The sequence below is a fragment of the Nerophis ophidion genome, linkage group LG04, assembly GCF_033978795.1.
Source record: "Nerophis ophidion isolate RoL-2023_Sa linkage group LG04, RoL_Noph_v1.0, whole genome shotgun sequence".
NCBI classification, from domain to species: Eukaryota; Metazoa; Chordata; class Actinopteri; order Syngnathiformes; family Syngnathidae; genus Nerophis; species Nerophis ophidion.
The window spans coordinates 83,337,217-83,364,617 of NC_084614.1; the positions used below are offsets into that span (position 1 = coordinate 83,337,217).

General features: G+C 37.3%; 1 protein-coding gene across 2 annotated transcripts; it reads left to right on the plus strand.

Annotated features, from left to right (window-relative positions):
* bud13 (BUD13 homolog) lies at positions 1 to 27,144 on the plus strand. Of its 2 annotated transcripts, XM_061899378.1 has the most exons (11): positions 1 to 473; positions 613 to 703; positions 8,659 to 8,743; positions 9,977 to 10,180; positions 14,935 to 15,206; positions 15,269 to 15,377; positions 19,734 to 19,872; positions 22,775 to 22,959; positions 23,111 to 23,192; positions 24,892 to 25,001; positions 26,908 to 27,144. In XM_061899378.1, the coding sequence occupies exons 1-10, from the start codon at positions 304 to 306 to the stop codon at positions 24,983 to 24,985; spliced, it is 1,431 nt and encodes a 476-aa protein (XP_061755362.1). In that variant the 5' UTR covers positions 1 to 303; the 3' UTR covers positions 24,986 to 25,001; positions 26,908 to 27,144. The 2 variants fall into 2 exon arrangements, with proteins under 2 accessions (XP_061755362.1, XP_061755361.1); XM_061899377.1 differs by lacking the exon at positions 26,908 to 27,144 and having other exon boundaries at positions 2 to 473; positions 24,892 to 25,132.
* Positions 27,145 to 27,401: the final 257 nt, after the last annotated feature.

Below are 27,401 nucleotides of genomic sequence, written 5' to 3' on the forward strand. Positions count from 1 at the left end.
TGTAACATACGGTTTTTATATATCGCCTACACTGGATTAAACAACAAAATAACAAACACAGAGGCTCCAGTTTTACACGAGGACCACTTTATTTTGTTTCATTTCAAAACTCCTCTGCAACACAGCGTGACGCCACTTCCGCTTTTGGCGCCTTCAAAATAAGAGCTCAAGGCATATACTGTATAACAGCTTATAACATCACAAAGAGGCACGCCAATAAAAATAGGTTACACAAATAATACATTTTATCCACAGCAACTCTGCGCAATTCAAACGTCAATTTACAAATTAAATTGTTGTTTCATGAGGTTCTGCGAGGGGGGGGGGGCAGTGGTTGTTCACGACAAGATGGCCTCCGCAGGACTTGCATTATCTAAAGCCGAATACCTCAAACGTTATTTATCCGCAGACGACGACGCTAAAAAGTCCAAGGACAAACTTAAGAAGAAGCGACGTAAGCCCGCAGGAAAAGGGCGAGTATTTATTCACCTTTTTTTTTTTTGCTCGTTAGCCAAAATAAGCTAGCTGCTAACCTAGCTAAGCAGCGCTAGCCTGTTTTGTTGTGGTTTGCAAATGTTGTGGAATTAACTCGCTTTTCTCTCTCTTGTCCAGGCTTAAGATCGTCGATGATGACATAGACTGGAAACAGATGGTGACGGTGGAAGACAAGCAAGCAGAAGACGACGACGAGGAGGCGCCGGTGGTAAGTGCTCGCATGTTAGCATCGACGCTCCAAGGGACTTAAAAATACTTTTATAAACGTGATTATAACTCTGGATTATCGTTAGGGGAGTTGCATATATATTATTAAAGTACCCGCTGTGATGTGTACTTCTTCAAATACCGTTTAAAAATACTGAAATCAATCCCCAAATGATTATATAGTGGTTGCCAAAAAATGATCCTAAATGATCTAATTTATTCATAAATAACTATATTACCATAAGGAGGGTTGTACTTATCTCAATAAAGTACATACTTTGGTGTTTGTGTTCAAATACGGTTTAAAAAGGCTAAAATCAACCCTAAATGACTATAGTGTGGTTGCCAAAAAGTGATCCAAAGTAGGCATTTGTGTCTGAAACATCTCATTTGTGCATCAATAACTAGATTACAATAAGGAGAGTTATACGTATCACCATAAAGTACACATGATGCTTTTGGTGTTCAATTAATGTTTAAAAAGGTTGTAATTAACCCCAAATGACCATATAGTGATTGCTAAAAAGTGATCCAAAATAATAATTTGTACTAGATTACCCATCGGAGAGTTTTATATACATCACAATAAAGTACATATTTGGCTGTTTACTTACTACATACATTTAAAAAAGGCAGAAATGAACCCCAAATGACCATATGGTGGTTGCCAAAAAGGGATCCAAAATAATTCTTGGTGCATCAATAACTAGATTACCCTTTGGAGGGTTTTTATATATATATATATATATATATATATATATATATATATATATATATATATATATATATCACAATACGTACTGTGCTGTTTACTTGTTGATGTACCTTTTTAAAAAGGGTGAAATCAACCCCAAATGACCAAAAAGTGATCCAAATTAATAATTTGTGCATCAATAACTAAATTACCTTATGGAACGTTTTATTTATATATATATATATATATATATATACACACACACACACACACACACACCAATAAAGTACATACTGTGCTGTTAACTTGTTGACGTACCTTTTTAAAAAAAAAGACTGAAAACTACCCTAAATAACCATATAGTGGTTGACAAACAGTGATCCAAAGTAATCATTTGTGCCTGACACATCTCATTTGTGCATCAATAACTAGATTGCCCTCAGGAGAGTTGCATATATATCAATAAAGTACCCACTGTGATGTGTACTTCTTCAAATACTGTTTTAAAAGACTGAAATCAATCCCCAAATGATCATATAGTGGTTGCCAAAAAGTGATATTAAATAATTATTTGTGTCTGACATTTCATTTCTTCATCAATATCTAGATTACTATTAGGAGAGTTGTACTTATCTCAATAAAGTACATACTGTGCTGTTTGTGTTCAAATACGGTTTAAAAAGGCTAAAATCAACCCTAAATGACTATAGTGTGGTTGCCAAAAAGTGATCCAAAGTAGTCATTTGTGTCTGAAACATCTCATTTGTGCATCAATAACTAGATTACAATAAGGAGAGTTAGACGTATCACCATAAAGTACACATGATGCTTTTGGTGTTCAATTAATGTTTAAAAAGGTTGTAATCAACCCCAAATGACAATATAGTGATTGCCAAAAAGTGATCCAAAATAATAATTTGTACATCAAATACTAGATTACCCATCGGAGAGTTTTATATACATCACAATAAAGTACATATTTGGCTGTTTACTTACTACATACATTTAAAAAAGGCAGAAATTAACCCCAAATGACCATATGGTGGTTGCCAAAAAGTGATCCAAAATAATACGTACTGTGCTGTTTACTTGTTGATGTACCTTTTTAAAAAGGGTGAAATCAACCCCAAATGACCACAAACTGATCCAAATTAATAATTTGTGCATCAATAACTAAATTACCTTTTGGAACGTTTTATATATATATATATATATATATATATATATATATATATATATATATATATATATATATATATATATATATATATATATATATATATATATATATATACACACACCAATAAAGTACGTACTGTGCTGTTAAACTTGTTGACGTACCTTTTTAAAAAAAGACTGAAATCAACCCTAAATAACCATATAGTGGTTGCCAAACAGTGATCCAAAGTAATCATTTGTGCCTGACACATCTCATTTGTGCATCAATAACTAGATTGCCCTCAGGAGAGTTGCATATATATAAATAAAGTACCCACTGTGATGTGTACTTCTTCAAATACTGTTTTAAAAGACTGAAATCAATCCCCAAATGATTATATAGTGGTTGCCAAAAAGTGATCCTAAATGATCTCATTTATTCATAAATAACTAGATTACCATAAGGAGGCTTGTACTTATCTCAATAAAGTACATACTTTGGTGTTTGTGTTCAAATACGGTTTAAAAAGGCTAAAATCAACCCTAAATGACTATAGTGTGGTTGCCAAAAAGTGATCCAAGGTAGTCATTTGTGTCTGAAACATCTCATTTGTGCATCAATAACTAGATTACAATAAGGAGAGTTAGACGTATCACCATAAAGTACACATGATGCTTTTTGTGTTCAATTAATGTTTAAAAAGGTTGTAATCAACCCCAAATGACCATATAGTCATTGCCAAAAAGTGATCCAAAATAATAATTTGTACATCAAATACTAGATTACCCATCGGAGAGTTTTATATACATCACAATAAAGTACATATTTGGCTGTTTACTTACTACATAGGTAGGGACGGCGTGGCGCAGTGGGAGAGTGGCCGTGCGCAACCCGAGGGTCCCTGGTTCAAATCCCACCTAGTACCAACCTCGTCACGTCCATTGTGTCCTGAGCAAGACACTTCACCCTTGCTCCTGATGGTTGCTGGTTGGCGCCTTGCATGGCAGCTCCCTCCATCAGTGTGTGAATGTGTGTGTGAATGGTTAAATGTGGAAGTAGTGTCAAAGCGCTTTGAGTACCTTGAAGGTAGAAAAGCGCTATACAAGTACAACCCATTTATTTATTTATTTACATACATTTAAAAAAGGCAGAAATTAACCCCAAATGACCATATGGTGGTTGCCAAAAAGTGATCCAAAATAATAATTTGTGCATCAATAACTAAATTACCTTTTGGAACGTTTTATTTATATATATATATATATATATATATATATATATATATATATATATATATATATATATATACACACACACACACACACCAATGAAGTATGTACTGTGCTGTTAACTTGTTGACGTACCTTTTTAAAAAAAGACTGAAATCAACCCTAAATAACCATATAGTGGTTGCCAAACAGTGATCCAAAGTAATCATTTGTGCCTGACACATCTCATTTGTGCATCAATAACTAGATTGCCCTCAGGAGAGTTGCATATATATCAATAAAGTACCAACTGTGATGTGTACTTCTTCAAATACTGTTTTAAAAGACTGAAATCAATCCCCAAATGATCATATAGTGGTTGCCAAAAAGTGATACTAAATAATTATTTGTGTCTGACCCATCTCATTACTATTAGGAGAGTTGTACTTATCTCAATAAAGTACATACTGTGCTGTTTGTGTTCAAATACGGTTTAAAAAGGCTGAACTCAACCCTGAAGGCCTACTGAAATGAGATGTTCTTATTTAAACGGGGATAGCAGGTCCATTCTGTGTGTCATACTTCATCATTTCGCCATATTTTTGCTGAAAGGATTTTCTGAAACATCCACGATAAAGTTTGCAACTTTCGGTGCTAAGAGAAAAGCCCTGCCTCTACCGGAAGTCGCAGACGATGACGTCACATGTTTGATGGCTCCTCACATATTCACATTGTTTTTAATGGGAGCCTCCAACAAAAAGTGCTATTCGGACCGAGAAAACGACAATTTCCCCATTAATTTGAGCGAGGAAGAAAGATTCGTGTTCGAGGATATTGATAGCGACGGGCTAGAAAATTTTTTTTTTAAAAAAACACGATTGCATTGGGACGGATTCCGATGATTTTAGACACATTTACTAGGATAATTCTGGGAAATCCCTTATCTTTCTATTATGTTGCTAGTGTTTTAGTGAGTTAAATAGTACCTGATAGTCAGAGGTGTGTTGACGCGTAGTGTCTCAGGGGAGTCGACGGCAGCTTTTCGCCGGTAAGAAGCGACTTTTTACCACAATTTTCTCACCGAAACCTGCCGGTTGACGTGTAGTCGGGCTCCATGTTCGCTTGACCGCGCTCTGATCCATAGTAAAGTTTCACCTCCAGGAATTTTAAACAAGGAATCACCGTGTGTTTGTGTGGCTAATAGCTAAAGCTTCCCAACTCCATCTTTCTACTGTGACTTCTCCAATATTAATTGAACAAATTGCAAAAGATTCAGCAACACAGATGTCCAAAAAACTGTATAATTATGCGGTTAAAGCAGACGACTTTCAGCTGTGTGTGTGTGCAGCGCTCATACTTCCTAAAAACCCGTGACGTCTTGCGTACACGTCTTTACTACACGACGTTTCGGAGACGAAACTCTGGGGAAATTAAAATTGTAATTTAGTAAACTAAAGCGTCCGTATTGGCATGTGTTGCGATGTTAATATTTCATCATATATGTACTAATTAAAGTACTAACTAAAGCCAATTGTTGTATTTAGGATAGCCATACGTTGGTGTCTATTTTACTCAAAAATGTTTTTGTCCTAGTGTGGCACAATATACTCTTCAGCAGCATAGCCTGGACTAGAAGTTATCACTTGACCTAAATGATGTTTGTGCTTGGTAAATGTACCTCATGTCCCCTACCTTTTAGTATACAAACACCATTTCTCATCCTTCCCTCTGTCTCTTAAAGCAAGATACTCAGATTTATAGCATAAACGTTCCAATATTTACCTCTACCATTATATTGGGTGGTCCCTTAACACAGTGGTCCCCAACCACCGGTATGGGGACCGGTACCAGTCCGTGACGCATTTGCTCCCAGATCGCACAGAAACATTAATTGATTTATAAACTAAAACATTTTCTCCAACTGAACTTTCTCCAACTTGACTAAACACACCAATAAGATTGTTTATAGATGTGTATTACATTTCCTGACAGGAAGTTACCCTTTGTTATAGTACATTAATGAACATATACAATTTTTATGTGTCAGGTTGTAGCCAAATGCTAATTTCCATCTACAGACTTGTTGTAAATAGCAGGGGTTCTTAACTTGTTTGACCTCAGGAGGACCTACACTACAGAGGGACTCGGGGCCCACTCCAATGTTAGTATCAATCAATCAATGTTTATTTATATAGCCCCAAATCACAAATGTCTCAAAGGACTGCACAAATCATTACGACTACAACATCCTCGGAAGAACCCACAAAAGGGCAAGGAAAACTCACACCCAGTGGGCAGGGAGAATTCACATCCAGTGGGACGCCAGTGACAATGCTGACTATGAGAAACCTTGGAGAGGACCTCAGATGTGGGCAACCCCCCCCCCTCTAGGGGACCGAAAGCAATGGATGTCGAGCGGGTCCAACATGATACTGTGAAAGTTCAATCCATAGTGGCTCCAACACAGCCGCGAGAGTCCCGTCCACAGGAAACCATCTGAAGCGGATCAGCAGCGTAGAGATGTCCCCAACCGATACAGGCGAGCGGTCCATCCTGGGTCCCGACGAGCGGTCCATCCTGGTCTCGACTCTGGACAGTCAGTACTTCATCCATGGTCATCGGACCGGACCCCCTCCACAAGAGAGGGGGGGACATAGGAGAAAGAAAAGAAGCGGCAGATCAACTGGTCTAAAAAGGAGGTCTATTTAAAGGCTAGAGTATACAAATGAGTTTTAAGATGAGACTTAAATGCTTCTACTGAGGTAGCATCTCGAACTGTTACCGGGAGTAATTTTACTCTTGATTTTGATCAAATTAAGTAAAATGATATATCTGACTTACTTGCAGTTCTCTAGCTTGTAAAATGACATGAAAGCATGTGTTAATTACGAAGATTTAATTATTAATTTAATAAATAAATGTTAGACTTAGGTCATATTTATTAGACAAAATACATGTACATACAATATACATTATGTTCTGCTAAAATGAATAAACTAGATAAATAATAAATATGTTTTTTTTAACTAAACAGTGGGAGAGTGGCCGTGCGCAACCCGAGAGTCCCTGGTTCAAACCCCACCTAGTACCAACCTCGTCACGTCCGTTGTGTCCTGAGCAAGACACTTCACCCTTGCTCCTGATGGCTGCTGGTTGGCGCCTTGCATGGCAGCTCCCTCCATCAGTGTGTGAATGTGTGGGTAAATGTGGAAGTAGTGTCAAAGCGCTTTGAGTACCTTGAAGGTAGAAAAGCGCTATACAAGTACAACCCATTTATTATTATTTATTATTATCATTGATGTATAAACTATCAGACTGCGTGGTGGCTAGTAGTGGCTTTCAGTCGGCCTTTAAAGAGGCGCGCGTCTTTGTAAACACTGAACAGGCACGCCAAACGCGCCTCTCAGAGCAAAACGGTGCTTTAGTTTATGAATTTACAACGCAGATACAAATGACACATTCAGGTTTTTGTGTAATGATGACAACGTATACTCATGCGGATGATTGACTAGTTGATGGTAATGGCAGGAACGCTGTCGGGTGTCTTCTTTTCAAATGTTCGTTCATCGCCGTTGTGCTGCTATGATCCGCTCGACACACGTGCAAACAACAACATTATTAGGCTGTTTATTAAAATACTCCCACACTTTTGACGACTTTTGCCGTGCTTTTTTCCCCTCGCTCGCACCGCTTGCATCGTCTGCTTTGCGCTCCGCCATGACGGTAGTGTGACGTAAATATGCGACGCTTCGACGCACAAAAACGACGTCGACGTGTTTACGTCATCGATGACGTCGACGCGTCGTTTCAGCCTTAATACAAAATAATCATCTGTATCTGAGACATCTCATTTGTGCAGCAATAGCTACATTACAATTACAATTAAGTACAAATGGTCCTTTTTGTGTTCAAATAATGTTTAAAAAGAAGAAGAAGAAGAAGAGTTGTACTTGTATAGCGCTTTTCTACCTTCAAGGTACTCAAAGCGCTTTGACACTACTTCCACATTTACCCATTCACACACACATTCACACACTGATGGAGGGAGCTGCCATGCAAGGCGCCAACCAGCACCCATCAGGAGCAAGGGTGAAGTGTCTTGCTCAGGACACAACGGACGTGACGAGGTTGGTTCTAGGTGGGATTTGAACCAGTGACCCTCGGGTTGCGCATTTTGATGATAACCATTAGAAGTGGGAATCTTTGGGCATCTCATAATTCAATTACAATTCAGGAGCTACGGTTCGGTTAAAAATCGATTACCGATACATGTTTATGTATATTGATCCAGTTTTACATTTATTTTTGTTTCACTAAGTAAGTATTTATCACTTAACTTGACTCTCATCAGATCCCTGCAGTTCGCTGAGCTCCACACAAGGGTCTGGGCTCGAGGGCAACGCTAACTCCTTCAAGATAGCAAAAAATAATGAACCAATTAGGAGCGCCGGGCGGGATTTCATAGATGTGACATGGTTGAAAAAAGGTTGAAATCAACCTCAAATGACCATATATCAAATCAATCAAATCAAATCAACCTCAAATGACCATATAGTGGTTGCCAAAAAGTGATCCAAAATAATCATTTGCGCATCAATAACTGGATTACTCTTAGAAGAGTTGCATATCTTTTACGATCTCATTCATACCGAAGAAACAGGATAAAGTCTTTTAAAAATTTGCATACACGTATCGTCACAATAACCATGGATATAAAGTGTTGCTTTCGCATGTTGTAATCAGTTGTGAACAGACGAAGCCCCAGCGCTGCAGCTTTAGCAAGCGGTGTGCACACCAGCGGCGGGAATCCATTTTTTTTCTACATTTAGTACACAGATTTGAAGGTTCCGAAGTGTTTGGACCGGATGTCTAACGTGGTGTCCTTGTTGACCCAGATCGCCGAGGTGATCGACGACCGTCCTGAGGAGGTGAGGCGGATGGAAGTCTTTAGAACAGGCTCCAGATGGAAAGTCATTGGAGGTAAAAAAAAACAAACAAAAAAAAAAAAACTGTAGTAACTCATGTTCACGTCGTCATTTACTCACCACTGCAACATTATTGCACATACTAGTTATTTAAGTACCGTATTTCCTTGAATATATAGTATATAGTATATAGTATGTGCCTGCCTAGAATTACTGCCGGGTCAAACTCGTTTCGCAAAATATTATTTTTATTAGCGCATGTCTAGAATTTCCGCCGGGTCAAATTCGTTTCGCAAAATAATTAGCATATGCCTAGAATTTCCACCGGGTCAAACTCGTCACGTCACGAGTGACACTTCACCCGTCATCATTTTCAAAATGGAGGAGGCTGATTTCAATCATTTGAAAACGCATAAAGGGAAGAAGATTAAGAGCTATTCAGTAGGATTTAAGGTCCAAGCTATTGAATATGCTAAAAAGAACAGTAAGCAGCTAAAAAGAACAGTCAGCAGCTATGTTTTATTATTATACCGTAGCTGCGTGTGTCAAATATGAGTCATTAAATGACTCCCGCCTCCTGGTGGTAGAGGGCGCTAGTGATCCTTCTTGCGACTATTCGTGACAACAAGCAGCAAGAGTGAGCATCGATCATTTATTTTTTCCTCTCGCTTGCACTTTTAACATGGAGGATTACATATCTAAAAAAAAACTGTTTTCTAAACTGGACTTTCAATCGAAGCAGGAAGATCTCCATCGAGACAGAGAGACTTTTAAAACTGAAGAAAGATAAGGAAGACTTCTATAAACAAGTTATCGATGCTTTTGATCAGAAGGAGCTGCGCATGGACTTCATTTATAAGTAAAGGTAAGACCATAATAACATTTTTTTTAATTAAATGTGCTTATCATGATGGTATCCTTAAATCACACTCAAATTTATGAGCGCATGCTTGCCTTTACCGCATGCCTTTGGTAAACGCCGGAGTGAGAAGAGGTTTTAAAATAATTAGCGCCCCGGCGGTAATTCAAGGAAATACGGTATTTGGTTATATTTATTGTTTCCTTTGAAAAAAGTCAAATACCGTGTGTGTACATACAGTCTGAAAGAGTATTATCTGCTCACACTGCTCCCTGGTGGCTGTTTGAGCACACTGCAACTAGTCCTGCATGAATTAACCAACCCTCTTTAATGACGCAGGATTCTCATAAGAACGAGAGAAAAAAAAAAAGTAAGCCGGAGACGGCATAGTGGTCCTTTTAAATCTGATCGTGAGTCTGCTCGTTAAAGAGGACGACGGCGACGGACCGCCGGAGGAGGACGGAGATTCTCCGGCCAGAAAGACGCGGCACGACTCTCCCGAGGCGTCCCCGCCAGGCAGAGCTCGCCACGATTCTCCCGACGTTTCGCCGCCGCGGAGGAAACGCCACGACTCGTCAGACCAGTCTCCTCCCAGGCAGCAGGCGGGGAAGTCGGCAAAGGAGCGGAGTAAAGGTGAGTGACCGTCTGAAGAAAGGTAAACAACTATTTGGGTGCAGTGGAACTTCATTGTTTCTTGAACATGCTTCGCCCACCAAAACCTCAGTCAAGTTAAAAGATGTCCCCGTAGGAAACAATGGATACATAACATTAATTTTAATTCATTATTATTTTTTCAAAAGTGCCTTTTTTTTTTTTTTTTTGACGCCTAAATCTCAAGATCATCTTCAGATCTTTCTATACAGTTTTATTATTTCTCAGTTTTTTTAGGCCCCTTTTCCCAAAGAAAACCTTCTTTTTTATGGCAAAATCACAAAATATGCAATATTTTCCCCCAAAAAATATTCCAAAGTGTAATATGTGATGTGAATTAAATTGGAGACTTAAATATGTCAATAATTCATTACATTGATTTGAATTAATTATTATTTTTTCGAAAGTTACTTTTTTTTTTTGTTAAACGCTCAAAATCTAAAATATTTCTATTAATTATATGTTTTCATTCTTTTTCAGGTTTTTTAGGCCCTTTTTTTTCAAAGAAAACCTTTTTTTTTAATGGCAAAATCCCCAAAAATGCAATATTTTCCCCAAAAAATATTCCAAAGTGTAATATTTGATGTGAAGTAATTGGAGCCTCAAATATGTCAATAATTCATAACAACATTGATTTGGATTCATTATTAATTTTTCAAAAGTGCCTTTTTTTATTTTTAAGGCCTAAATCTCAAGATCATCTTCAGGACTCTCTATTAATTTTCCGTTTTTATAAAAACAGTTTTTTTTCCAGTTTTTTTTTTAGGCCCTTTTTTTCAAAGAAAACAATCTTTTTTTTTATGGCACAATCACAAAATATGCAATATTTTCCCCCCAAAAATATTCCAAAGTGTAATATGTGATGTGAATTAAATTAGAGACTTATATATGTCAATAATTCATAACATTGATTTGAATTAATTATTATTTTTTCAAAAATTAACTTTTTTTTTTAAACGCTTAAATCTAAAATATTTCAATTAATTATTAATTTTATTATTTCTCAGTTTTTTTAGGCCCCTTTTCTCAAAGAAAACGTTCTTTTTTTTTTATGGCAAAATCACAAAATATGCAATATTTTCCCCCAAAAAATATTCCAAAGTGTAATATGTGATGTGAATTAAATTGGAGACTTAAATATGTCAATAATTCATTACATTGATTTGAATTAATTATTATTTTTTCGAAAGTTACTTTTTTTTTTTTTTTTTTTAAACGCTTAAATCTAAAATATTTCTATTAATTATATGTTTTCATTCTTTTTCAGGTTTTTTAGGCCCTTTTTTTCAAAGAAAACCTTTTTTTTAATGGAAAAATCTCCAAAAATGCAATATTTTCCCCAAAAAATATTCCAAAGTGTAATATTTGATGTGAAGTAATTGGAGACTTAAATATGTCAATAATTCATAACAACATTGATTTGGATTCATTATTAATTTTTCAAAAGTGACTTTTTTTATTTTTAACGCCTAAATCTCAAGATCATCCTCAGATCTCTCTATTAATTTTCCGTTTTTATTAATTTTTTTTTTTCAGGGTTTTTTTTTAGGCCCTTTTGTCAAAGAAAATCTTTTTTTTTTATGGCAAAATCACAAAATATGCAATGTTTTCCCTTAAAAATTCTCCCAAAGTGTAATATGTGATGTGAATTAAATTGGAGACTTAAATATGTCAATAATTCATAACATTGATTTGAAATAATAATTATTTTTTCGAAAGTTACTTTTTTTTTTTGTTTTAATGCCAAAAATCTAAAATATTTCTATTAATTATATGTTTTTTAGGCCCTTTTGTCAAAGAAAACCTTTTTTTTTTATGTCAAAATCACCAAAAATGCAATATTTTCCCCCAAAGAAATTCCAAAGTGTAATATTTGATGTGAAGTAATTGGAGCCTTAAATATGTCAATAATTCATAACAACATTGATTTGGATTCATTATTATTTTTTCAAAAGTGCCTTTTTTACTTTTAACGCCTAAATCTCAAGATCATCTTCAGAGCTTTCTATTAATTATACGTTTTTATTCTTTTTCATTTTTTTGGGGCCCTTTTTGTCAAAGAAAACGTTCTTTTTTTATGGCAAAATCTCAAAATTAACAATATTTTCCCCCTAAAAATATTCCAAAGTGTAATATGTGATGTGTTTTAAATTGGAGACTTAAATGTGTCAATAATTCATAATATTAATTTTAATTCATTATTTTTTCAAAAGTTACTTTTTTTTTTACTTTTAACGCCTAAATCTAAAAGATTTCTATTAAGTATACGTTTTTATTATTTTTCAGTTTTTGTAGGCCCTTTTTGTCGAACAAAACATTCTTTTTTTTTATGGCAAAATCACAAAATATGCAATATTTTCCCCCCAAAATATTTCAATTTAAGTTTTTATTATTTTTCTCTTTTTGTTATATGTTTTTTTCTTTTTTGGGGGCCTTTTTGTCAAAGAAACTTTGTTTTTTATGGCAAAATATGCAATATTTTCCTCCCAAAATATTCCAAAGTGTAATATTTGATGTGAAGTAATTGGAGCCTTAAATATGTCAATATTTCATCACAACATTGATTTTGATTCATTATTAATTTTTCAAAAGTAGCAATATACATAGTTATATACAACCCCCGTTTCCTTATGAGGTAGGAAATGGTGTTAGATGTAAATATAAACAGAATACAATGATTTGCAAATCCTTTTCAAGCCATATTCAGTTGAATATGCTACAAAGACAACATATTTCATGTTCAAACTCATAAACATTCTTTTGTTTTGCAAATAATCATTAACTTTAGAATTTGATGCCAGCAACACGTGACACAGAAGTTGGAAATGGTGGCAATAAATACTGATAAAGTTGAGGAATGCACATCAAACACTTATTGGGAACATCCCACAGGTGTGCAGGCTAATTGGGAACAGGTGGGTGCCATGATTGGGTATAAAAACAGCTTCCCAGTCTTTCACAAGAAAGGATGGGGCGAGGTACACCCCTTTGTCCACAACTGTGTGAGCAAATAGTCAAACAGTTTAAGAACAACCTTTCTCAAAGTGACATTGCAAGAAATTTAGGGATTTCAACATCTACGCTCCATAATATCATCAAAAGGTTCAGAGAATCTGGAGAAATCACTCCACGTAAGCGGCATGGCCGGAAACCAACATTGAATGACCGTGACCTTCCATCCCTCAGACAGCACTGTATCAAAAACCGACATCAATCTCTAAAAGATATCACCACATGGGCTCAGGAACACTTCAGAAAACCACTGTCACTCAAGACAGTTTGTCGCTACATCGGTAACTGCAAGTTAAAGCTCTACTATGCAAAGCGAAAGCCATTTATCAACAACATCCAGAAACGCCGCCGGCTTCTTTGGGCCTGAGATCATCTAAGATGGACTGATGCTAAGTGGAAAAGTGTTCTGTGGTCTGACGAGTCCACATTTCAAATTGTTTTTGGAAATATTCGACATCGTGTCTTCCGGACCAAAGGGGAAGCGAACCATCCAGACTGTTATCGACGCAAAGTTCAAAAGCCAGCATGTCTGATGGTATGGGGGTGCATTAGTGCCCAAGGCATGGGTAACTTACACATCTGTGAAGGCACCATTAATGCTGAAAGGTACATACAGGTATTGCTGCCATCTAAGCGCTGTTTTTTTCATGGACGCCCCTGCTTATTTCAGCAGGACAATGCCAAGGCACATTCAGCACGTGTTAGAACAGCGTGGCTTCGTTAAAAAAAAGAGTGCGGGTACTTTCCTGGCCCGCCTGCAGTCCAGACCTGTCTCCCATGGAAAATGTGTGAAGCGTAAAATAGGACAGCGGAGACCCCGGACTGTTGAAGGACTGAAGCTATACATAAAACAAGAATGGGAAAGAATTCCACTTTCAAGGCTTCAACAATTAGTTTCCTCAGTTCCCAAACGTTTATTGAGTGTTGTTAAAAGAAAAGGTGATGTAACACAGTGGTGAACATGCCCTTTCCCAACTACTTTGGCACGTGTTGCAACCATGAAATGCTAAGCTAATTATTATTTGCAAAAAAAAATACTGTTTATGAGTTTGAACATGAAATATGTTGTCTTTGTAGCATATTCAACTGAATATGGCTTGAAAAGGATTTGCAAATCATTGTATTCTGTTTATATTTACATCTAACACCATTTCCCAACTCATGGAAACAGGGTTTGTACTTCACTAATACTTAATATTTGTCACTATTTACTTCACCAATACTAAATATTGGTATCATATGTGTAAATATGTTGTATCTGCTGATGTAGTTTGGTTGTTGTTTGTAAAAAAAAAAAATCGAATTTACATCAAAATTGATAATCCATCCATCCATTTTCTACCGCTTATTCCCTTTCGGGGTCGCGGGGGGCGCTGGCGCCTATCTCAGCTACAATCGGGCGGAAGGCAGGGTACACCCTGGACAAGTCGCCACCTCATCGCAGGGCCAACACATTGATCCCTAAAAAAAATACATTAACATAATGAAAAAAAGCTTCAATGTTAATACTAATACAGAATAAAAACACAAATAAGTGTCTTTAAATGTGTTTGAACCTTTTGATGACCGTGTCGATATATTAACGACAATATTGTTTTATTTATGTCCCCGCTCTTCTTTCTAGAATGTCAAATTGTTATTTATGATCAAACAGCACACTTTCTACAAATGAATATTTTGTCATTGAATGAATGTGAAGAATTGTGGTTGTGATTCTTTGTCAGATTCCTCCCCGGCGAAGCGTAAACAAACTTCCTCGTCAAGTCGCCGACGTTCGCCAGGAGGCAGCAGACCCGCAACCCGGCGCCACTCCGACTCGGACCAGTCGCCGCCACGAAAGAGGACGCAGAAGGGAGGGGCTTCCGACTCGGACCGGTCGCCGCCACGAAAGAGGACGCAGAAGGGAGGGGCTTCTGACTCGGACCAGTCGCCGCCCAGGCGGCGGGCAGCGTCCGACGACGACCTGTCGCCTCCACGCCGCTCGGGCCAGGCGGAGGTGAGGCCTTGCCGCCGTCCACTTCTTCTGACGCGGTGCGCTCACCGTGGCTTTCTCCTAAGGACAAACGAGTGCTTTCGGGCCGGAGAGCGGGTCTGATTTCCTCGGATGTGCTTCGGAAAGAGAAGGACGAAGAACGCCGCAGGGACGGAGACAACTGGCACCTGGAAAGTAAGCTCCTCTCTCTCCAGGATTATGTCAACATCTCACTGTTCTTCATTCTCTCACTCAAGAGGAAGATTCTTTCTGCTCTTCTCCATGGACGGTCTGTGGATGGAAGTCATAATAATAATCTTAATTAGGGATGCACCGATTAATCGGTAACCGAATATATTCGGCCGAATATGGCAAAAAAAGCCACATTCGGCCTTCGGTGGAATGAGTTAAAAACAAGGCCGAATAGTGGCGTGTGACGCAATTTTTTGACGCGGTGACGCAATCAACCAACGTGCAGTGACGTTGGGATATGTTGTGTACCTGTATAAGTGTATGAGGTTACAAGCACACACTTATTGAGATTTAGTGGGGCCTCTGTTTACATTATTAGCCTGTTGTGTAGGCTACCTGTATAAGTGTATGAGGTTACAAGCACACACTTAATTGAGATTTACTTGAGCCTTCTGTTTACATTATTAGCATATCTACTGTGGCTAAGCAGACTTTTGCCAAAAGGACAATAATTCATTTGTTGTGGGTTTATCCACTTTAATGCACTTTATTTTTTTTTGGAATGCATGTTTTGTTTGAAGGCCTAATATAAATGAAAAACTTTGTGCTTTTTTTGAAAAGCAAAGGCTACTGGAATATTAAAAAAATGTCAATATTCAATAAAAAATTACTTTATTTGAAAAACATGTCTAAATATTTATTCTAGGCTATTTATGCAATATTTAAAAAATTGTGAAAAACTGCATCCAGGTATTCGGCCTTCGGCCAAGCGTTTAAATTTTATTCGGCTCCGGCTTCGGCCACAAATTTCATTTCGGTGCATCCCTAGTCTTAATCTATAGGATTTATATTCAAATAAAAACAATGAATAATACTATTCAGGGGGCAGCTGATGCTCCTATCCCCCTCAATTGTATTTAGGGGGCGAGCTGGTAATGCTAGTATTACATTTAATTAAAAACAATGTACTGTGGCCGTGCGCAACCCGAGGGTTCCTGGTTCAAATCCCACCTAGTACCAACCTCGTCACGTCCGTTGTGTCCTGAGCAAGACACTTCACCCTTGCTCCTGATGGGTGCTAGTTGGCGCCTTGCATGGCAGCTCCCTCCATCAGTGTGTGAATGTGTGGGTAAATGTGGAAGTAATGTCAAAGCGCTTTGAGTACCTTGAAGGTAGAAAAGCGCTATACAAGTACAACCCATTTATTTATTTAATACTATTGAGGGGGCTAGATAGATAGATAGTACTTTAAAATATTACAATAAGAATAAAAATAAAAATCAACAATGACAATAAAAATATAACAGTAAAATAGGAATATAACAAGAGAAACTGTTATGAAAAATAACTTTATAGTTATTTAACTCTTTTATTTTATTCATAGTAACGCTAGCCCCCCCCTCAATATTATTACATTTAAATAAAACAATTTAAAATACTATTGAGGGGGCTGGCTAGTATCGCTTTCCCCCTCAATAGTATTTATGATTAAATAAAAACAATTCATAATACTATTGAAGAGGCTAGCTAGTAATGCTAGCCCCCTTAATAGTAGTTATATTTAAATAAAAACAATTTATAATACTATTGAAGTGAAGTGAATTATATTTATATAGCGCTTTTCTCTAGTGACTCAAAGCGCTTTACATAGTGAAAGCCAATATCTAAGTTACATTTAAAGCACTGTGGGTGGCACTGGGAGCAGGTGGGTAAAGTGTCTTGCCCAAGGACACAACAGCAGTGACTTAAGATGGCGGAAGCGGGGATCAAACCTGCAACCCTCAAGTTGCTGGCACTGCCACTCTACCAACCGAGCTACACCATACTAGTGAAAATGTTAGCATGCTAACCTTTTATGCAAGCTTATTTTTTTGCCAACTGTGTATGTTTAAACTTTGAAATCTTGGTTTGTTCAAATCTAAAAGTTAACGTGCATGAGAACGTTAGCCTGCTGAAGATGCTAGCTAGTAATGCTACCCCACTTAATAGTATTTATATTTAAATAAAAACAATTTATAATACTATTGAAGATGCTGGCTAGTAATGCTACCCCCCTTAATAATATTTATATTTAAATAAAAAACAGTTTAGAATACTATTGAATATGCTAGCTAGTAACGCTAGCACCCTTAATAGTATTTATATTTAAATAAAAAACATTTATAGTCATTTTTTAGGGTGCTAACTAGTAAAGCTATCGGGTGGTACAGCTCGGTTGGTAGAGCGGTCGTGCCAGCAACTTGAGGGTTCCAGGTTCGATCCCCGCTTCCGCCGTCTTAGTCACTGCCGTTGTGTCCTTGGGCAAGACACTTTACCCACCTGCTCCCAGTGCCACCCACACTGGTTTAAATGTAACCCAAGAGATTTAGTTTCACAGTGTAAAAGCGCTTTGAGTCACTAGAGAAAAGCGCTATATAAATATAATTCAATTCAAAACGCTAGCCCCCTTAATAGTATTACATTTAAATAAAAACAAATTATAATACTCGTGAAGATGCTAGCTAGTAATGCTAGCCCCCTAAATAGTATTTATATTTAAATAACAACCAATTATAATACTAGTGAAGATGCTAGCTAGTAATGCTAGCCCCCTTAATAGTATTTATATTTAAATAAAAAACAATTATAATACTAGTGAAGATGCTAGCTGGTAACACTAGCCCCCTTAATACTATTTATATATTAATAAAAACTATTTATTATACTAGTGAAGATGCTAGCTAGTAATGCTAGCCCCCTTAATAGTATTTATAATTAAATAAAAACAATTTATAGTAATATTGAAGATGCTAGCTAGTAATGCTAGCCCCCTTTATTTGTATTTATATTTAAATAAAAACAATGTATAAAGGGGGCTAGCTAGTAATGCTAGTATCACATTTAAATAAAAATTATTTATAATACTAGTAACAATACTAGTTAGTAAGGCTAGCCCCCTTAATAGTATTTATATTTATATAAAAACAATTTATAGTAGTGTTTTAGGGTGCTAACTAGTAACGCTAGCCCCCTAATAGAATAACGTTTAAATAAAAGCAATTTATAGTAATATTTAGGGGGCTAGCTAGCAACAACAAACACATTTGATTATAACAAACCTTGAATTTTAGGTTTAAACATAAAAATGTTTGCAAAAAATAAAACAGCTAGCATTAAACGTTAGCAGGCTAACGTTCTAATGTACGTTAACTGTTAGACTTGAACAGTTGAACAAATTTTAAAGTTTAAACATACACAGTTGGCAAAAAAAAAAAACCTTGCATAAAAGGTTAGCATGCTAACATTCTCACTAGTATGCTAACAGTTAGCGTGCATTAGCATGTCAACTGTTAGCATGCTAGCAGGGTGTGTGGAGGGTCTGGGTGTTGTTGAGAAATGTGGGATATGGAGAGGTTTGGATATTGTCTGTTCATTTTCAACGAGTGGGAAATTTCGGGAAAACTTGGAATTTTGGGAAAGGTAAAACCTGTTTTTGTGTTCAGTATGTGTGACCAGCAGTGTGGTGGATGGTTGAAAGGTCAGAATGGGAAATGTTCTCATTCATTTCAATGGGAATTACCTGGACATTTGGGAATTTGTTGGGAAAACTGGGATTTTTTTGAAAATATTGTTCATAGCACAATTGTCCTAGACGTTGGAATTTTTGGAATCGGTTGAAAAATGTTGACGTTTGAATTGAGGGTGGGTATTTTGGAATTCCTGGAATTTCGGGGAAACCGGGATTTTTTTTTTATTTTTTTTATGAAAATAAGAAGAGCAACATTTGTGTTCCCAAATGGGAGGAATGTTTTGAAAGCGGAATGGTTGAAAAATGTGGACTGTGAAAAATTTCCAGGAAGAGGTGAAAACAGGGCTTAGGAAAAAAACGGGATTTGTAGGAATTCCTGGAATTTATTTGAACTTTGAAAATTGTAGTTTGATTGTTAAAAGTGAAAGTGAAAGTACCCGTGATAGTCACACACACAATAGATGTGGTGAAATTATTCTCTGCTTTTGAACCATCACCCTTTATCACCCCCTGGGAGGTGAGAGGAGCAGTGAGCAGCAGTGGTGGCCACGCCCAGGAATAATTTTTGGTGATTTAACCCCCAATTCCAAGCCTTGATGCTGAGTGCCAAGCAGGGAGGTAATGGCTCCCTTTTTTTCTAATAGTCTTTGCTATGAAAAAGGTAGTTTGATTGTCCACAGTGAGCGGAATGTGTGGATGGTGGAACGTTCAAATCGGATGAGAAATGTGGGAATTTTGAATGTTTGAGAACTGTCCCGTTCATTTTCAATGGGCACAATGTCTTTCTGAAGGAATGCAGTCTTGTTTTTGGAAGAGGACTTTTCTTACTGACGCCTGTCTTCCTTTTCCAGACCAGTCCCGCCACGCCCAGACGGTGTTCCGGGACAAGTCCGGCAAAAAGCGGGACCTGGAATCGGAGCGGGAAGAAAAGAAGCGGAAGGCTGCAGAAAAAGCTGCAAAGGATGAGAAATACGCTCAGTGGGGCAAAGGGTGAGTGGAAGAAGGTGGAAAAAGTAGGTGAAGGAAGGTTGTGCAGTAAATGGAAAAGGTAACAAAAAGTAGGGTAACACAGATAAAAGAAGGTGGAAGGTAAAACAGTAGGTAAACATAGACGAAAGAAGGTAAAGTAAGTATAAAAGGTAACAAAAAGTAGGGTAACATAGATAAAAAAGATTGAAACAGTAGTTACACATAAGTAAATGACGGTGAAAAAGTAGGTAAACAGGTGAAAGAAGATAATAAAGGGGAAAAGGTAAAAAAAAAAAGTAGGCTAACAGATATAAGAAGATGGGAGGTAAAACAGTAGGTAAAAATAAGTAAAAGCAGGTGAAAAGGTAGGTAAATATAGGTGAAAGAAGGTAACAAAAAATAGGGTAACATAAATAAAAGAAGATGGAAGGTAAAAGTAGGTAAATATAGGTGAAAGAAGGTAATAAAGTTCAAAAGGTTAACAAAAAAGTAGGGTAACATAAAAAGATGGAAGGTAAAACAGTAGGTAAACATAAATAAAAGGTGAAAAGTAGGTAAACATAGGTGAAAGAAGGTAATACAGTAAGTGAAAAATGTAACTAAAAGTAGGGTAATTTAGATAAAAGAAGATGGAAGGCAAAACAGTAGGTAAAATATATAAAAGAAGGCAAACGCGTAGGTAAACATAGGTGAAAGAAGGTAATAAAATAAGTATAAAAGGCAACAAAACGTACGATTACATAGATAAAAGAAGATGGAAGGTAAAGCAGTAGGTAAACATAGGTAAAAGAAGGTGAAAAAGTAGGTAAACATAGGTGAAAGAAGGTAAATACAGTAAGTGAAAAAGGTAACAAAAAGTAGGGTAACAAATATACGAAGATGGGAGGTAAAACAGTAGGTAAACAAGTTCAAGCAGGTGAAAAAGTAGGTATACATAGGTGAAAGAAGGTAACAAAAAGTAGGGTAACATATATAAAAGAAGATGGAAGGTAAAAGTAGGTAAACATAATTGAAAGAAGGTAATAAAGTGGAATAGGTAACAAAAAGTAGGGTAACATAGATAAAAGAAGATGGAAGGCCAAACAGTAGGTAAAATATATAAAAGAAGGCAAACGCGTAGGTAAACATAGGTGAAAGAAGGTAATAAAGTAAGTATAAAAGGCAACAAAACGTACGGTTACATAGATAAAAGAAGATGGAAGGTAAAGCAGTAGGTAAACATAGGTAAAATAAGGTGGAAAAGTAGGTAAACATAGGTGAAAGCAGGTAATACAGTAAGTGAAAAAGGTAAAAAAAAGTAGGGTAACATATACGAAGATGGGAGGTAAACAAGTAAAAGCAGGTGAAAAAGTAGGTATACATAGGTGAAAGAAGGTAACAAAAAGTAGGGTAACATATATAAAAGAAGATGGAAGGTAAATGTAGGTAAACATAATTGAAAGAAGGTAATAAAGTGAAATAGGTAACAAAAAGTAGGGTAACATAGATAAAAGATGGAAGGCCAAACAGTAGGTAAAATATATAAAAGAAGGCAAACGCGTAGGTAAACATAGGTGAAAGAAGGTAATAAAATAAGTATAAAAGGCAACAAAACGTACAGTTACATAGATAAAAGAAGATGGAAGGTAAAGCAGTAGGTAAACATAGGTAAAAGAAGGTGAAAAAGTAGGTAAACATAGGTGAAAGAAGGTAAATACAGTAAGTGAAAAAGGTAACAAAAAGTAGGGTAACAGATATAAGATGATGAAGGGGAAAACAGTAGGTAAACAAGTAGGTGAACACAGGTGAAAGAAGGTAATAAAGTGAAAAAGGTAACAAAAAGTAGGGTAACAGATAAAAGATGTGTGGAAGGTAAAACAGGAGGTAAACAAGTAAAAGAAGGTGACAATGTAGGTAAACATAGGTGAAAGAAGATAAAGTATAAAAGGTAACAAAAAGCAGGGTAACATAGATAAAAGAAGATGGAAGGGAAAACAGTAGGTAAAAGAAGGTAAACGAGTAGATAAACATAGGTGAAAGAAGGTGATAAAGTAAAAAAAGGTAACAAAAAGTAGAGTAACAGATAAAAAAAGATGTAAGGTAAAACAGTAGCTTAACATAAGTAAAAGAAGGTGAAAAGGTAGGTAAATGGGTGAAAGAAGGTAATAAAGTAACTGAAACTGTAACAAAAAGTAGGGTAACATAGATAAAAGAAGATGGAAGGTAAAATAAGGTAAATGAGTAGGTAAACATAGGTGAAATAAGGTAATAAAGTAAGAACAAAAGGTAACAAAAAGTAGGGTAACAGATAAAAGCAGATGGGAGGTAAAACAGTAGGTAAACATAAATAAAAGAAGGTGAAAAGTAGGTAAACAAAGGTGAAAGAAGGTAATAAAGGGGAAAATGTAACAAAAAGTAGGGTAACAGATATAAGAAGATGAAGTTAAAACAGTAGGTAAACATTAGTAAAAGCAGGTGAAAAAGTAGGTATACATAAGTGAAAGAAGGTAACTAAAAGTAGGGTAACATAGATAAAAGAAGATGGAAGGTAAAAAGAGGTAAATGAGTAGGTAAACATAAGTGAAAGAAGGTAATTAAGTGAAATAGGTAACAAAAAGTAGGGTAACGTAGATAAAAGTAGATGGAATGTAAAACAGTAGGTAAACATGAATAAAATAAGTTAAACGATTAGGTAAAAATAGGTGAAATAAGGTAATAAAGTAAGTGAATAAGGTAACAAAAAGTAAGGTTACACAGATAAAAGAAGATGGAAGGTAAAACAGTAGGTAAACAGGTTGAAGAAGGTAATAATGTAAATATAAAAGGTAACAACAAGTAGGGTAACTTGGATAAAAGAAGTTGAAAGGTAAAACAGTAGGTAAACATAGGTTGAAGAAGGTGAAAAAGGTAAGCCAAAGAAGTAAAAGAAGGCCATGTCCCCCAGACTGGCGCAGGGTCACATGGAGCAACAGAGGCTGGAGGACGCCGTGCATGAAGCCCAGAAGCCGCTGGCCCGTCGCCACGACGACGAGGACCTGGACCGCATGCTGAGGGAGCAGGAGAGGGACGGCGACCCCATGGCGGCCATGTTGCGGCGGAAGAAGGAGCGCAAGACTCACGGGGTCAAAGGTGAGACGTGTGTGTGTGTGTGTGTGTGTGTGTGTGTGTGTGTGTGTGTGTGTGTGTGTGTGTGTGTGTGTGTGTGTGTGTGTGTGTGTGTGTGTGTGTGTGTGTGTGTGTGTGTGAGACGTGTGTTGGACACACTTTGCTTCTTTTGCAGACAGAGTCCAGTACAAAGGACCGCCCCCCCCTCCCAACAGGTTCAACATTCTACCCGGCCATCGCTGGGACGGCGTCAACAGGTAAAAACTGTTTGTTCCAGTCTGTCAGCTGTCTGTTCCGGTCTGTTCCAGTCTGTCAACTGTCTTTTCCGGTCTGTTCCAGTCCGTCAAGTCTCTGTTCCAGTCTGTCAAGTGTCTGTTCCTGTCTGTTCCGATCTGTTACCTGTATGTTCCAGTCTGTCAACTGTCTTTTCCAGTCTGTCAACTGTCTTTTCCGGTCTGTTCCAGTCTGTCAAGTGTCTGTTCGAGTCTGTCAAGTGTCTGTTCCTGTCTGTTCCGATCTGTTACCTGTCTGTCAACCCTCTGTTCCGGTCCGTCAACAGTCTGTTCCGGTCTGTCACCTGTCTTTTCCGGTCTGTCAACCCTGTGTTCCGGTCTGTCAACCCTGTGTTCCAGTCTGTCAACCCTGTGTTCCAGTCTGTCAACCCTGTGTTCCAGTCTGTCAACCTTCCGTTCCGGTCGGTCAACTGTCTTTTCCGGTCAATCAACTGTCTTTTCTGGTTTGTCAACTGTCTGTTCCGGTCTGCCAACCGTCTTTTCCGGTCTGTCACCTGTCTGTTCCAGTACGTCAACCCTCTGTTCCGCTCCATCAACCGTCTGTTCCGCTCCGTCAACCGTCTGTTCCGCTCCGTCAACCGTCTGTTCCGCTCTGTCAACCCTCTGTTCCGGTCTGTCAACCCTCTGTTCCGGTCTGTCAACTGTCTGTTCCGGTCTATCAACTTTCTCTTCCTGTCTGTTCCAGTCTGTCAACTGTCTGTCAAATGTCTCTTCCAGTCCCTCTACTGTGTTTTCCAGTCCGTCAACTGTCACTTCCAGTCTGTCAACCCTGTGTTCCAGTCTGTCAACCTTCCGTTCCGGTCGGTCAACTGTCTTTTCCGGTCAATCAACTGTCTTTTCTGGTTTGTCAACTGTCTGTTCCGGTCTGCCAACCGTCTTTTCCGGTCTGTCACCTGTCTGTTCCAGTACGTCAACCCTCTGTTCCGCTCCATCAACCGTCTGTTCCGCTCCGTCAACCGTCTGTTCCGCTCCGTCAACCGTCTGTTCCGCTCTGTCAACCCTCTGTTCCGGTCTGTCAACCCTCTGTTCCGGTCTGTCAACTGTCTGTTCCGGTCTATCAACTTTCTCTTCCTGTCTGTTCCAGTCTGTCAACTGTCTGTCAAATGTCTCTTCCAGTCCCTCTACTGTGTTTTCCAGTCCGTCAACTGTCACTTCCAGTCTGTCAACCCTCTGTTCTGGTCTGTCAACCGTCTGTTCTGATCTCTCAACTGTCTGTTCCGGTCTCTCAACTGTCTGTTCCTGTCTGTCAACCGTCTGTTCCTGTCTGTCAACCGTCTGTTCCTGTCTGTCAACCGTCTGTTCCTGTCTGTTTCAGTCTGTCAACTGTCTGTTTCAGTCTGTCAACTGTCTGTTTCAGTCCGTCAACCCTCTGTTCCGGTCGGTCAATTGTCTTTTCCGGTCTGTCTACTGTCTTTTCCTGTCTGTTCCAGTCTGTCAACTGTCCGTAAACTGTCTATTCCGGTCTTTCAACTGTCAATTCCGGTCCGTCAACCCTCTGTTCCAGTCTGTCAACTGTCTGTCAACTGTCTCTTCCAGTCCCTCTACTGTCTTTTCCAGTCCGTCACCTGTCTCTTCCAGTCCGTCACCTGTCTGTTCCAATCCGTCAACCCTCTGTTCGGTCTGTCAAACTGCAGCCACACTAAAGCTGTGTAATATTCTGCAGGTCCAACGGCTTCGAGCAGAAGCGCTACACCAGGATCTCCGACAAAAAGGCCCTGCAGGAGGAGGCGTACAAGTGGAGTGTGGAGGACATGTGAAGACTTCTCTCAAAATGTACATACACAAGTACATAATGTAAATATACAAATACATGATTTGTACATAGCGGTGATGTATTTGACTCATTTTGTAAATACAGAAGATATTTCTCTTCTTTTTTTACTCATTAAATGTTTTCCCTTTGTTGTTGTTGTTTGCTCTGCATTTTTAATGCACAAAAAGTACAACACTTGATGTAAAACTTCAGCATTAGTATACAAACTGTCGGGAGTTTATAATACAAACATTTATTACCTTTGCATCATCAAACATGTACGCTTAAGTGTGATTTTAATAATTGATTATTTAATTGGTGATGCTTAAGTAAGTTAACCAAACTTATAGAATCATAAATGGGAATTGAAAAACATTTTTATTTAAATTTTTTTAAATTCAAGCGGCAATAAAAATAAAATGTATTTTGATTTTATATTTCCTCTAGCCAACATTCAAAATCACCATTTGGCAGAATCCAAAAGTGCTCCGCAGCAACACTACGATAGAAACTTACAGTTCCGGGAAAGGGAAAAAAAATTTTTTTTTGTGCTTTTTGTTTATGCTGATTGATTTAATTTTTACTTGATGAAATATGGAATAAAAGTCAACGCCATTTTTATGATCAAACATTTAAAAGGACTGTTCTTTAGTACTTGATTATATAATTGGTCTGCAATGAGGTAGTGACTTGTCCAGGGTTTACTCCGCCTTCCGCCCGATTGTAGCTGAGATAGGCACCAGCGACCCCAAAGGGAATAGGCAGTAGAAAATTGATGGATGGATGGATGGATAATTGGTGAAGTTCACCAAAATATTAGAATGAAAAATGGTAACAGAAAAAAAAAGGTTTATTGGACTTTTTTTTTACAGAAAAAAAAAAACATTTGTTGTCTAGCGACAATAAAAAGTTCCAAAAAACAATTTTATTTTAACTTTATATATCCTATAGTAAACATTAAAACTACCAGTCCGCAGAATCTAAAAGGTTTCAGTGTCGGGAGAAAAAAAGTTTTTTGTCGTTTTTGTTTTTGCTGATTGATTTAATTTTTAAGTATTGAAATATTAAATAAAAATGTACGAATTTTTAAAAAGTTAATTTATTGTAATTATTTGTGCTTGCAATACTTGACTTTATAATTGGTGAAGGCTGAATAAGTTCACCAAAATATTAGAATCGCATATGGGATGACAAGAACAAAAAATAAAATGTTTTATTTAAAAAGAAATTAAGGAAATTAAAGAAACTTGAAATAATTAAATGAATTGTTGTCATTATTAAATGCTTGGGGGTTTTAACCGCCGTTTTTTGAGCCGAAATCAAAAGTTTTGTTTAAGCACTTATTCAGTGTCAAGTGACAAAAAATAAGCTCAAAAAACGTTTTTATTTTACTTTATATTTCTTATAGGACTCATTGAAATCACCGGTGAACTTCCGGTTCCGGTGTCAAAAATAAACATCTGTGTCTTTTTTTTTTCTTCCTGCTGATTGATTTTCATTTGTATTTACACAAATTAAATTTAAATACATTTTTTTAGATTTACGTACTGCTCGTAGACACTAAAAAATAAGAACCATTTGTTTTTCAATTGTATTTTTTTTTGTTTCAAAATAAAGTTCAATAAAAAAGTTTGTTTTTCAATTATTATCCACTAAACAAAAATGCGAGGTGTGCCGTTGCATTTTTGTCCAATAAAATTATTAGTATACATAATATTGACTTAATACCTTTCTGGGAGTGTTAATGGTCCTTTTATGTTTACGGCTTAAACCTTTATTGCGAAAGTCTGTATCCTTACTGCTGTGACAGGATGTATTGCGCTTCACTAACCGGAAGTGAGAGGAAATGCCGGTGTTCGACCAAGAGGTAACAAAAAAAGTGAGGTAAAATGAATAAAATGTGCTGACAGTTCATTTCTTCTGCAGAATGAATTGCAGTGAGTGGAGAGGATCACCACTCCAAGATGGCGGCCCTGCGTCTCGTCAGCGCCAATAGGTAGTAGCGCTCCATGCTGTGTACTCTTAGACCAGGGGTCACCAACGTGGTCGCCCGTAAGGACCAGATGAGTCGCCCGCTGGCCTGTTCTAAAAATAGCTCAAATAGCAGCACTTACCAGTGAGCTGCCTCAATTTTTAAAACTGTATGTATTTACTAGCAAGCTGGTCTCGCTTTGCTGGACATTTTTAATTCTTAGAGAGACAAAACTCAAATAGAATTTGAAAATCCCAGAAAATATTTTAAAGACTTGGTCTTCACTTGTTTAAATAAATTCTTTTTTTTTTTTTACTTTGCTTCTTATAACTTTCAGAAAGACAATTTTAGAGAAAAAATACAACCTTAAAAATGATTTTAGGATTTTTAAACACATATACATTTTTACCTTTTTTAAATTCCTTCCTCTTCTTTCCTGACAATTTAA